Source organism: Lithobates pipiens, unplaced genomic scaffold (genome assembly GCF_037356315.1).
Source record: "Lithobates pipiens isolate NorthernLeopardFrog02 unplaced genomic scaffold, aLitPip1_a1.2 Scaffold_30, whole genome shotgun sequence".
NCBI classification, from domain to species: domain Eukaryota; kingdom Metazoa; phylum Chordata; class Amphibia; order Anura; family Ranidae; genus Lithobates; species Lithobates pipiens.
In genome coordinates this window covers 21554730-21568922 of record NW_027507791.1, presented here as the reverse complement: position 1 = coordinate 21568922, position 14193 = coordinate 21554730, and the positions used below count along the sequence as shown (strand labels likewise).

General features: G+C 43.4%; 1 protein-coding gene across 1 annotated transcript in view; it reads left to right on the top strand.

The window, feature by feature from the left end:
- CCNK (cyclin K) overlaps positions 1-13884 on the top strand; it is a 44963-nt gene extending 31079 nt beyond the window's left edge. The window contains exon 12 of the mRNA XM_077463764.1: positions 13163-13884. Coding sequence (XP_077319890.1) covers positions 13163-13788 — 626 coding nt within the window. The 3' untranslated portion in view covers positions 13789-13884. The remainder of the gene's footprint in view (positions 1-13162) is intronic.
- The last annotated feature ends 309 nt before the right edge of the window (positions 13885-14193 follow it).

The following is a 14193-nucleotide window of genomic DNA, read 5'->3' as shown; positions in this document are numbered from 1 at the left end:
AGCTCAAAGCAAAACTTTTTTTTTATTTTATTTCATTTTGAAGAGCTTTATGGAAGTGTTAAAATTCCTGTCATTTTTATTTTTACCATCCGTGTCCCAGTGGGGTAGATTTCCCCCTCCCATGGCCAAAATAGGAAGTGAGGGAAAATGATGTTGGCAAAATTTTTGCGATATCCTGACCGGACGTCAGGATATCAAGCCGCTGCATGCCCCCAGGAGAGCGCATCGCAGCGATCGTTGTTGCTTGTCAGTCTGATCTAGGTAGAGAGTCCCTGACGGAGACTCTTTACCATATGATCAGCCGCATCCAATCACAGCTGATCATGATGCAAACAAGAAGAGCCGTTGATTGGCTTTTCCTCACTCGCATCTGACAGATGTAAGTAGAAGAGAGCTGATCAGCTGCTTACCTGACAGGGGGGGGGGGGGGGGTCTGTGCTGATTATCAGAGCTGCCTGCCCAGGACCACCAGGGTGCCGTCTGGACTACCGGGTATGCCGCCCTAGACCACCTTGCAGCTGCTAATCAGTGCCCAGGCAACTGCCAATCAATGCCAATGAAAAATACCTGCCAGTGCCACCAATGATGCCAATCATTGAAATCTATCAGTGCTCTGCAGTGCCACCTCATCAATGTCATCTCATTGGTGCCGACTTATCAGTGCAGCATCATTGTCAATCAGTGAAGGAGAAAAATTACTTATTTACAAAATTTTATAACAAAAACAAAGAAAAACTTTTTTCTTTCAAAATATTCAGTCGTTTTTTTATTCAGTTACCAAAAAATAAAAACCGCAGAGGTGATCAAATACCACCAAAAGAAAGCTCTATTTGTGGAAAAAAATGATAAAAATTTAGTTTGGGTAAGTGTAGCATGACCGCGTTATTGTCATTTAAAAAGTGACAGCGCTGAAAGCTGAAAATTGGCCTGAAAAGGGGCCTGAGGCTTTCACACTGGAGTGAAAGGGACTGTTTTTTCCAGGCGCTACACAGGCACTATTTTTAGCGCTGTAGCGCCTGAAAACTGCCCCAGTGTGAAAGGGGCCTTACTATTGGATGTTCAATCCTGGCGCACAATCTGCATTCTAGATTATCCCAAAGGTGTTCAGTAGGGTTGACTTCAGAGCTCTGTGCAGGTGACAAGTTCCTCCTCATCAAACCTTGCCTACATGTAGCTGGCTTTGTACACGGGGCACAGTTCTGCTGGAACAGAAAAGGACCTTCACTAAACTTGTTACTACAAGGTTGGAAGTACACAATTGTTTAAAATAACACCAAAATTTGGAAGACTGATGCAATACAAATAAAGGAGTTGTTAAATTTACACAACCCCTGGTACAATGAGGGGAATGCTGACTGGACCCTGAAAGAGCAGCAGTGGACTGCAGGAGCCATCCCTCTGCTCTGTCCTCCAGTCGTCCTATTCCTTTTTCCCATTTCATCTTTCAGGACAGCACATGAGTGGCTCCACCCACCTAAAACAGGGAACACATCATTCATAGTCAAATAAAAAGAGCACAGTCACCTAATGTCCTCAGTATTCGTTTCCTTCGGCCTAGCAGGAACATCTAAATGGTTTCTTAGGTTTTCCTCAGGTCTTTGTGCTAGTTGCAGGGGCCTCGGTTGGAGGGGTCGCATATTTAGGGTTTTCTAGGCTACTTTTGTAAGTATCCTAGTTGTGGCATGTTCCCTCCCCACTACCTTCTTGGTTTTCCCCAAGGTTCCTTCTCCGCTGGAGGAGAAGCAGCTATCCCCATGGGCGCCGAGGCTCTATTGGAGCCCTCCCTTACTCGCATTTGGTCAAGCTCCATGTCCTCGATTGCTGGCTGAGAGCCTGATGTTTGCTGCTGATTGCTATGGATGGCTCATGGCCACTTGCTTCCCCAAATTTTTTGGAGGGAGAGCTGCATGGCTGGAGCATGCCACCTGCCGGGGATCAGTGAGGCTGAAGTAGAGGCACCCAGTGCCTGATTACTTCCAGATCAGAGGGACGCATGTCTGCTCAGGCAAGTGAGCTATTATGCATAGGCCAGGAAAGAATGCAGCCTGCTATGTTGCAGGTCCCCCTGATTGGACAATAATATGATGTATTTGAGTATACCCTGGTGCCATTATCCACAGACCCCAGGGAAGGAGCGCAAACAGATGGGAGCACAAAGTGGACCTGGATTTTCCCAGGAGTATTACAGCATACTTCATCTGGTTGGCAAAGCTACACCATGCAGTCTGATTCTGCCTTGGCACTTGGTATGAATCTGGCAGATAGCTCCAAGGTTGGTTGTTTGGATTTTTTTTTATAGCTCTCCTTCCTACCATATCTGTATTGTGGGGAGTCACAGTGTGGGCCCCTAGGAGGATGTCCTCTTTGGGTATTGGTTGCTAAGGGTGTTTGCATGCCTGCTCCAAGCACATGGTGAATGTGCTTTGTGTTCTGTCCACCATTAGTGTGGTAATTTTGGAGGCAAAGGCCCGAACGCTTCTCAATCTGCAGAGCAGAGTGCTGGCGAAATTCCGAGATCAGCAGAAGCTGCAACCTGTTAAATCCTTTCCACATTTAGGTTTACACTTGTACATGTGCGGGGCTACTGGGTTCTGCAGGACTTTCTGTACTTGCATTTGGGCAACAACCCACCCCTGGACTGAAGTAGAAAGATTAAGACCACTTAAGACGCTATTATAGCAGTACTTTTCGGCCACTAGCAGGGCACTTTTATCCCCCACTAGCAGCCAAAGAAATGGTTAATAGTGCCCGTATAGTAGCTGCCCCTTGAATTCAATGGGCAGGGGCGGTGGAGGAGCGGGGTATATATTGCTCCTGCACTGCCCCAAAGATACTGCTTGCTTTTTTTTTTCCCATCCTGCAAGCGCACGACCCTGGTGTGAAAGCACTTGGGCTTTCACACTGGGGTGGCTTGAGAGGCGCTTTACCAGTCGCTATTTTTAGCACCAAGGCCCCCATACACACTATTTAGATTTTCTGCAGATTTTTGTCTTCAGATTTGCAAAAAAATATGTAGTGCAAGGGCCAGCCTGATTGCATACCAATTGAAACTCTTAGACCCCTTTCACACTGAGGCGCTTTATAGGCACTATAGCACTAAAAATAGCTCCTGTAAAGCAGCTCTCCTTTCACTCCAATGTGAAAGCCTGAGGTACTCGCCCTATGGTCCATGCCAACGGACCTTATTTTATACAGTAAACGTTTGAGGATCTGTGTCAAATGCTTTTGCAAAATCCAGATCCATCACGTCTACGGACTTTCCTTTAACTAGATGGCAACTCACCTCCTCATCGAAGGTTAATAGATTGGTTTGGCAAGAATGATTCTTCATGAATCCATGCTGATTACTTCTAATGATGCCATTCTCATTACTAAAATATTGTATATAGTCCCTTATCATCCCCTCCAAGAGCTTGCATACTATTGCTGTTAGGCTAACTGATCTGTAATTCCCAGGGATGTATTTTGGGCCCTTTTTAAATATTGGTGCTACATTGGCTTTTCTCCAATCAGCTGGTACCATTCCAGTCAGTAGACTGTCAGTAAAAATTAGGAACAATGGTCTGGCAATTACTTGACCGAGTTCCCCAAGTACTCTCGGGTGCAAGCCTTCTGGTCTTGGTGATTTATTAACTAAACCCCCCCCCCCCCCCCCCCCCCCCGATTCCCTCGTGAAGACTGAGGAGAAGAATAAATTCAATAGCTTCCCCATCCTTTGTAACCCAGATGTCCTTCCTCATTCTTTTTGGGGCCAATATGGTTTGTCCTCCTTTTTTACTGTTTACATACAATAAATGGTTTAGAGATGAGCTTTCTGGTCGCTGAGACCTAACCAAAGTATCTTAGTGCAATGTCTCACTGCATACATATAATTTCCACCACCTATTACCTATATGTGATGTTTGTTATTACATTAGTCATCTTTGTGAGATGTTCTTTGTTGCAGAAGTTTCTGCAAGATTTGTTGTTTCTAGTATGAATACAGCTCAATAGGGGTCTTGTGTATTCTACAGGGTACTTTACTTTTATGTACATGACTTTGGAGGACATGTGTCTTTGCATATGTACTTGACAAGACCCATGGATTTTGCTGCTGAGCTTTTATTCAGCAGAGGATTAACTTAGGAGGTTTCCTTTATCATATGACGTATTTTTGGTGTTCTTCCTCTGGTGGAGGTCTTAACATTGTAGTTGAATATATGAAACGATATTGACTGTATCTCTGGGCCCTTTACATTGGGTTGTGTGGTCACTAGGGATGCACCGATACCATTTTTTTTTTACAAGTACCGATAATTTTCTTTTTTGTACTCATCAATACCAATTACCGATACCTACTGCAACTATTTTTTGTTTTAACTTCAGCTATCAGCAAGAGTACAAAGCATTGAAAATGTATTTACAAATTAAATTGAAAAGGCACTAAATTAAAAAAAATATATAATCAATGTGAAATGTGTAAATATGTTAATATATATCTGGAAAAATATTCGCTAACAAAGAAAAAAATAAGTTTTAATTGTTTATGGTTTATAAAATGTGAACAAAAGAAACAAAAAGTAGGAAATTAATAATTAAATGGAATAGAATAGGGAGTCAATTAAGGCTGATTAGAGTAAATTAAGGGGTTAAACAGAGGAACATTTGTTCATCCCTTTGATCTGCAGATGAAGAAAGATACAAAAAGAAATAATGTTTCTTTTTTATTTTAATGATTCGGGGCTGAGCAATGTTGTTAATAAACATTGCCGGCTGCTTTTTTTTTTTACATCTCCAATTAACGGACTTCTTTAACACTGCTGACGGCTCAAAGAACCGAGCCTGAAAGTATCGGTTTCCGGTATCTGCATTTGCACGAGTACCGATAGTAGTATCAGTGCAACCCTAGTGGTCACTATAATCTTTCCTGGGGTTTATGCTTTATATAGTAGTATAAGCTTGTATGTCTGTTGGTGTAAAGGGGATAATGGGTCATTTTGCTGCAGATGCAGACCGCTTATGGGGCGGCAAGTTTTTTCTTTACAGCCCTTAATAGCCAAAACCTTGGTGACAGAGCAAGTCTCCTGATAGGATAATCCTAGTCAACAGTGATCTAATGCTCCAGGACTCAACCCTACTCTCTGAGGCCACTGCATGGCTTAGTGACAATTCAGCATTTCAGCATGTCTGTCTTTTATACACTTTTGGACAAGGACAATTATTCTTAGGATATTTAGCCTTCACAAAATCCCACTAGGCGTTTATCCCAGACTGGTTACTTGTTAAAATAGCTCTGAGGTTCTGAATGCCTAAGCATCGGGCTTATGTATTGGTGATTCCTCCCCTATTTTCAAACTCATCCTAAGAGAGGAATCCAAGCCATAGTATTTTATCTTAAGCAATCCGAATGATGGGGGGGGGGGGGTGTAAGTAAAGTAGCCTTTTGGTGCTGTTCAGAGGACCCAAGTCAGTGGCTCAGGTGTCTAAATAACACAGTAGGTGGGTGGATCACATAGATGAATGGACATACTGAACATAATTTTAAGTCGTACTGCCCAGTGGATTTGGGTCATTTCTCAGGTCTTTGACCTCAGTGTGGACCGAGAATAGATAGTTTTGCCTCAACGGCTCTACAAAGTCACCACCTTGTCTAATTTTCATAGTGTTTTGACACTTCCAGATTGCTCTGCAGTCCTTTCAGGACTTAGCCTTGTGATATAGTACCTGGAAACAGTAGCCCACCCTAAGACCCCTTTCACACCAGGGCGCTTTGCAGGCGCTATAGCGTTAGAAATAGCGCCTGAAATCCGCCCTAAAGAAGCTGCACCATTATGTGTAGTGTGAAAGCCCGAGGGCTTTCACACTACAGCGGTGCGCTGGCAGGACGTCAGGGAAAAGTCCTGCCAGCAGCTTCTTTGGAGCGTTGTGTTTACCACTCCTCCACCGCTGCTCCCCATTGAAATCAATGGGGCAGCGCTGTAATACCGCCGCAAAACGCAGCTATTGCGGCGTATTGCCGGCGGTTTTGTACCCCTTTCACACCACACCGCCCATTTTTTTTTTTTTTAAGCGCCATTTTACCACCGGATTTGCGGCGCATTTAGGCCGCTAGCGGGGCGTTTTTACCCCCGCTAACGGCCAAGAGAGGGTTAAAACCACCGGCAATACGCCACAATAGCGGCGTTTTGCCGGCGGTATTACAGCGCTGCCCCATTGATTTCAATAGGGAGCAGCGGTGGAGGAGTGGTAAACGCACCGCTCCAAAGAAGCTTCCGGCAGGACTTTTCCCTGACGTCCTGCCAGCGCACCGCTGTAGTGTGAAAGCCCTCTGAACTTTCACACTACACACAATTGTGCAGCTTCTTTAGGTCGGATTGCAGGCGCCATTTCTAACGCTATAGCGCCTGCAAAACGCCCTGGTGTGAAAGGGGTCTAAAAATAGCGGCGTTTTACCGCCCACGCTATGGGCGGTGTGGTGTGAAAGGGGTCTATTAGATTATTTCTATAATGTCCTCTCATGTGCTGTCCTGGAAGATGAAATGAGAAAACTTGAGTTAGTTACCTGGTAACTCCATTTCCATTAATCTCCCAGGACAAGCATGGACTCCCGCCCTATAGTTTGTGTTGTATTGGGTTATTATTATAGTATTCTGTTATTCCATTAGTTGCCTTCGGTTCTTCCTTACTATTGAGGACACTAGGTGACTGTGCTCTTTTTATTTGATTGTGGATGATGTGTTTCCTGTTTTAGGTGGATGAAGCCACTCATGTGCTGTCCTGGAAGATTACTGGAAATGGAGTTACTGGGTAACACCAACTCTAGTTTCAACATACAGTATTTGAATGTGACAATCCAGATTGGTCTTTTGTCCAGCCCCTCCTTATTGTAGTCTGGATGCTGCTGTATTGAGTGTACCAGATCAAATATATTTTGAATAGGCTGCCAACGCACTCCAGCACAGTCAAAACCACTCCTGACCCTTTTTTACCAACATCAAAAGGTAATGTTTTGCAACACGTTTTCATGCCCTTAACCACTTCAGCCCCGGAAGAATTTACCCCCTTCCTGACCAGAGCACTTTTTGCGATTCGGCACTGCGTCGCTTTAACTGACAATTGCGCAGTCGTGCGACGGTATACCAAAACAAAATTGATGTTGTTTTTTTTCACACAAATAGAGCTTTCTTTTGGTGGTATTTGATCACCTCTGCGGTTTTTATTTCTTTCCGCTTTAAACAAAAAAAGTGTAAATTTTGAAAAAAACACTATTTTTTTACTTTTTGCTATAATATACACCAAAAATATATGAAACATTTTTTTTCCTCAGGTTAGGCCGATATGTTTTCTTCTACATATTTTTGGTTAGAAAAATCGCAATACGCATATATTGGTTTTCGCAAAAGTTATAGCAATCTACAAAATAGGGGATAGTTTTATGGCTTTTTTTTATTAGTAATAGCGGCGATCTGTGATTTTTATCGTGACTGCGACATTATGGCGGACACATCGGACACTTTTGACACTATTTTGGGACCATTGTTTATACAGCGATCAGTGCTTTAAAAATGCACTGATTACTGTGTAAATGACACTGGCAGGGAAGGGGTTAACCACTAGGGGGGCGATGAAGGGGTTAAGTGTGTCCTAGGGTGTGATTCTAACTGTGGGGCAGATGGGCTTGCACTCGCATGACAGGGAGCGGTGATCTCTGTCATGACACAAGCCGGAACGGGAAAATGTCTTGTTTACATAGCCCGTCCCTCGGGCACGATTACGCTGTACGCGCCTGTTATCCCCGCCTCTTAAAGGGGTTGTACAGGTACGCCCATTTGCCCACCGCTGCCATTGTGTCGATGTATATCGGTGTGCAGCGGTCGGCAAGTGGTTAACCACTTTCAGACTGGACCATTTTGCTGGCTTAAGACAGACCACTTTTTGCGATTCGGCGCTGCATCGTTTTAACTGACAATTGCGCGGTCGTGCGACGTGGCTATCAAACAAAATTGACGTCCTTTTTTTCCCCACAAATAGAGCTTTCTTTTGGTGGTATTTGATCACCTCTGCGGTTTTTATTTTTTGCGCTTTAAACAAAAATAAAGCGTCAATTTTGAAAAACGCATTATTTTTTACTTTTTGCTATAATAAATATCCCCCAAAAATATATTTAAAAAAATACTTTTCCTCAGTTTAGGCCGATACGTATTCTTCTATATATCTTTGGTTAAAAAAATCGCAATAAGCGATTATTGATTGGTTTGCACAGAATTTATAGCGTTTACAAAATAGGGGATAGTTTTATGGCATTTTTATTAATATATATATATATATATATATATATATATATATATATATATATATATATATATATATATATATATTTTTTTTTTTTTACTAGTAATGGGGGCGATCTGCGATATTTTTTTTTTGTGTGTGTGACTGCGACATGGCGGACACATCGGACATTTTTGGGACCATTGTTATTTATACAGCAATCAATGCTATACAAATTCACTGATTCATGTGTAAATGACACTGGCAGTGAAGGGGTTAAGTGTGTCCTAGGGGCGTGTAACTAACTGTGGGGGGCTGGGCTGTGTTTTAGTGAACACTGATCTCTGCTCCAATCCCAGGGAGCCGAGATCAGTGTCACTTGTTGCTAGGCAGAACGGGGAGATGCTGTTTATATCGGCATCTCCCCATTCAGCCTCCACGTGAGAAGATCGCGGGTATCCCCACAGTGGAGTCCGCGGGACCCGCGACCGGACTCACGGGGGTACCTGTACGCCCATTTGACCACTGCTGCCATTCTGCCGATGTACATCGTCGTGCACCAGTCGGGAAGTAGTTAAAGTGTAACCTTTTTTTTTTTGTATTTTTTTTTTAGTTTTGGATAGAGTGGAGATAGTTTAGAGCACCTGTCACTTTTTCTTGCTGTCTGTGCCCCTTTGGGAAGATTCACCCTCTCTGTTTTTCCTGTTTATCATTGAAAAGAAAATCCCACTTTTTGGGTTATCCCCAGAAAAGTAATAGAGGGGAAAAATCTTCCAATGGGGACGCAGATTCTGGTGACATGGGGGGGGGGGGGGGGGGGCTAAGAGAGCTTGTTTTTTGGAGCAGAATTGCATATTTCTTCAGCTGTTAGCTGCCGTTTTTCAACTAAATGGTGTGGAGTGCTGCTGCAAAGGGGGAGGAGAGGTGCTGTTTGAGCTGAAAACAGTAAAAAAAACACATGTTGAGCTGTTCAGGCATTTCCAATGACTTTTATGGGGACAAAACACTCAATTCTGCCTGGAAAGCTTGTGTACTTTTTGGAGTGACAGGCATTTTGCTACAAGCAGCAGAAGGCTCACATGTGAACAGGGACCATTGAATTGAATGGGATTTTGCTTTGTTGAGCGTTTTTGAGCTTCGAACTGCAAGCTGCAAAACACTCAAGTGTGAACGGAGCCTTAGGCTCCATTCCCATCTGAGCGTATTGGCTTTAGGGGCATTTTTTTTTGGGGGGGGGGGTTTTGCAGCTTTTTGAAATTGTTTTAGAAGTATATTACAAGCATTTTATAGCTGGGGGGTTTTTGCTTAGCCAATAGAAAGCACTAGGAGGAGAGGGAGAGGAAATTAGTGGTGGTGAGCTGCTATTTTCTACTCAAATCAGGCGTTTGTATTGAAGTCTATGGTGCCAAGAATGCTAATCTGCCGAAAAGAAGCTCCTGTACTTTTTTGAGCTTCAGGCAACAGAACGCTCATATGTGAACAGGGGCCATTGAAATGAATGGAATTTTTCTTGTTGGGCGTTTTGGAGCTTCAGACCTGAGCGTTTTACAAACTGAAAATTGTTCAGATGTGAATGGGGCAGTGCCTTGCGAAAAGTATTCAGCCCCCCTGAACTTTTCAACCTTTTGCCACATTTCAGGCTTCAAACCTAAAGATATAAAATTTAAATTTTTTGTGAAGAATCACCAACAAGTGGGACACAATTGTGAAGTGGAACGAAATCTATTGGATATTTTAAACTTTTTTAGCAAATAAAAAACTGAAAAGTGGTGTGTGCACAATTATTCGGCCCCTTTTACTTTCAGTGCCGCAAACTCACTCCAGAAGTTCAGCGAGGATCTCTGAATGATCCAATGTTGTCCTAAATGACTGATGGTGATAAATAGAATCCACCTGTGTGTAATCAAGTCTCTGTATAAATGCACCTGCTCTGTGATAGTCTCAGGGTTCTGTTGAAAGCGCAGAGAGCATCATGAAGACCAAGGAACACACCAGGCAGGTCCGTAATACTGTTGTGGAGAAGTTTAAAGCCGGATTTGGATACAAAAAGATTTCCCAAGCTTTAAACATCCCAAGGAGCACTGTGCAAGCGATCATTTTCAAATGGAAGGAGTATCAGACCACTGCAAATCTACCAAGACCTGGCCGTCCCTCTAAACTTTCAGCTCAGACAAGGAGAAGACTGATCAGAGATGCAGCCAAGAGGCCCATGATCTCTCTGGATGAACTGCAGAGAACTACATCTGAGGTGGGAGAGTCTGTCCATAGGACAACAATCAGTCGTACACTGCACAAATCTGGCCTTTATGGAAGAGTGGCAACAAGAAAGCCATTTCTCAAAGATATCCATAAAAAGTCTCGTCTAAAGTTTGCCACAAGCCACCTGGGAGACACACCAAACATGTGGAAGAAGGTGCTCTGGTCAGATGAAACCAAAATCCAACTTTTTGCCAACAATGCAAAACGATATGTTTGGCGTAAAAGCAACACAGCTCATCACCCTCAACACACCATCCCCACTGTCAAACATGGTGGTGGCAGCATCATGGTTTGGGCCTGCTTTTCTTCAGCAGGGACAGGGAAGATGGTTAAAATTGAGGGGAAGATGGATGCAGCCAAATACAGGACCATTCCGGATGAAAACCTGTTGGAGTCTGCAAAAGACCTGAAACTGGGACGGAGATTTATCTTCCAACAAGACAATGATCCCAAACATACAGCAAAATCTACAAAGGAATGGTTCACAAATAAACGTATCCAGGTGTTAGAATGGCCAAGTCAAAGTCCAGACCTGAATCCATTCGAGAATCTGTGGAAAGAGCTGAAAACTGCTGTTCACAAACGCTCTCCATCCAACCTCACTGAGCTCCAGCTGTTTTGCAAGGAAGAATGGGCAAGAATTTCAGTCTCTCGATGTGCAAAACTGATAGAGACATACCCCAAGCGACTTGCAGCTGTAATCGCAGCAAAAGGTGGCTCTACAAAGTATTAACGCAAGGGGGCCGAATAATTTTGCACGCCCCACTTTTCATTTTTTTATTTAAAAAAGTTTCAAAAATCCAATTGATTTCGTTCCACTTCACAATTGTGTCCCACTTGTTGGTGATTCTTCACAAAAAATAAAAATGTTATATCTTTATGCTTGAAGCCTGAAATGTGGCAAAAGGTTGAAAAGTTCAAGGGGGCCGAATACTTTCGCAAGGCACTGTACATTCACACTTGAGCTGTGCTTTTTCAAGCATTTTTTTTTTCTCAGACATATTCAAGGGTTTTTTGAGCAGATTTTCAAATATAGGCGTCAATTTTGCCTGAAAAGTAGCTTATGTACTTTTTTTTAAACCAGAGGCATTTTGCTAAAGACGACAAAACGCTCAAATATGAACAGGGGTCTGTGAAATGAATTGGGTTTTGCTTGTTTTAATTTGCAGGGATTTCCCCCCCCCCCCCTACACAGACTTTCACTGGGAAGGCCAGTGCACTGCCATTTCTCCCCCCAGTTTTTATGCAGTTGAGAGCAGAGGTTATGTGATCACTTATAAAAGAGGGAGAAAAAGTATTTGATGTTTTTTATATCTATACACAAATGTTTTGCATCCCATTTCTATTTTAATCGGAATGGGTTGTTTTACAAGATGAAGGTTTACATATACTTTAAATTTATTTAAAAAAAAACTTAATTGCATTCAAACGTGAAGCAAAACTACTTTACAAAAATGTAAAGAGGAAGTAAAGCCTCAAAAAAAAAAACACCCTGCAAAACAAGGGTATAATGAGCTAGTATGCATAGCATACTAGCTCATTATGAATTACTTACCTGAGATCGAAGCCCACACATGGGCCCTCGTTCGCCTCCTCGGACGCCGCCATCTATCCCTGAGTGACTTTGGGTATCGCGGCTCCAGCGCTATGACGTCACTCTTGCACATGCGCGGGCTGGTGCCGCCACTAACGACATGATGATCGCCATTAGAAGCGGCAAACTCGGCGCGCCTGTGCCTGATGTCTACGGCGCATACGCCATAGACATCGGTGCTGCTATTCTTGCAAATTTTTCCTAAACATTTTAGGTTTGGGAGATATTTCTAGCACCTACAGGTAAGCCTTAATCTAGACTTACCTGTAGGTTAAAGTGGTTGTAATGGGTTTACAACCACTTTAAACAATCAAAAGCAATTGGCAGAACTCAGCATTGAGGTATACACACAGTGCCCATCAGACAGCAGTGAAGTAAAAGTACATCTCTAGGCATCTTTGGCTACAGTGGGAAAGGGTTAGACCCTCCTGTGATTTTTTGCTTTGTGTCTTTGCTGGGAAAATTCACATTCTTTGTGTCCCCTAAAGGGAAGGTGTGTTTGTGTGTGTTCTCCGACATTTTAGACTTGTTCCCAGAAGAAGAGGGGCACCTGTTATGGAAACAGCAGTCTAAAAGGGTTTGGATTTGGCACAGCCTGGTTATACATAATACTGCCATATTGCTTTGTTTATTCATCAATGTTCAGGCCTTTGAGTACAGATCCAGTAGAGGGTATCTAGAGGATATTTTAACTTAATTGTAAAAAATATGAATTTTTATATAAATGATGGTCTCGTTGCCTATAAAATCTGAATTTTAGGGGTCCTTTTAGGGATTTTTGTGCTCACTTGGACCTACTTTTTTGTCTAAGAGGGGAATTTTTCCCAGTTGGGGAGGTTTTCTCTGCTCTCCTCTTGCATCTCTAGTAAAGGGAAATTTCCTCATTGGTACAAAGGTAGTAAAAAATTACCCTCAAGAAGTCAACACCTTCCTTGCGCTGTAAATACACTTTAAAAAAATTAAAAAGTTTTTTTTTTTTTTTTTTTTTGTGGCCAGCTGGTTGGGGAAATTTCAGACTTGCATATTGTGTATTAATTTCTTCTTCTTTGTGGCCTCTAGAGCGAAAACCACCTCTGGTGCCTGGAATTGGGGCAGTAGAAGGCGATGCCGTCAACGTTACAGAAACCGCTGATTTGACAAAACTCGCACTTCCTCCACCTGCTCTGCCTGCTGCTGTCCATCAGCCACCACCTATACCACCACACCGACCTCCACCTCCACCTTCTAGTTACATCACTGGTATGTCTACAACCAGCTCCTACATGTCTGGCGAAGGTTTCCAGAGTCTCCAGTCTATGATGAAGACGGAAGGACCAACTTATGGAGCTTTGCCCCCTGCCTACGTCCCGCCAGCTCATCTACCATATCACCCCCATGTTTTTCCACCTAATCCTCCGCCATCTGTACCTCCACCCCCACCCCCTTCTACATTCCCACCTCCCAACATTCCTCCTCCAGCTCCAGGATACCCACCTCCTCCTGCTTACAACCCCAACTTCCCCCCGCCTAGACTTCCCCCATCTCATACTGTTCCAAATCACCCACCGCCAGGGATTGGTTTACCACCAACAAGCTATCCACCTCCTACTGTGCCGCCAGGAGGTCAGCCTCCAGGACCTCCACCTATTCCACCACCAGGGATGCCACCGGTTGCAGGTCTAGGCCGGGCAGCCTGGATGAGATAGCATGGAGCTTCTGTGGTAGGAACCTGAACTCTAAGAGGAAGTATTGTTCTAAGCAGTTTAAAAGCCTAAATAAATGCAGACATGCTTGTTTTATAATATGTAGATTGTTTTAAATTGCACAGCCCGAACAAGTACATTGGCTTCCCTTAGAAGGCAGCTTTACTGAGTGCTGATCGTTGGGTTGGGGTTGGTCATTGTAGTTTTTACAGAACACTACAAATCCATTTCTCTTAGGTGACCTGGTTCTCACCCTAAGATCCTGTCTCAGTTGGCTTTACATGTGTATCGGTGACATCAGTTTGAGATCATTCAGAATTAGTTGACAGGTGCGATTGACCTGCATCGTATTCTGACATGCATTTGACCTGCATCAAGCAAATTTTGCTTTCCCATTGACTTGGGATA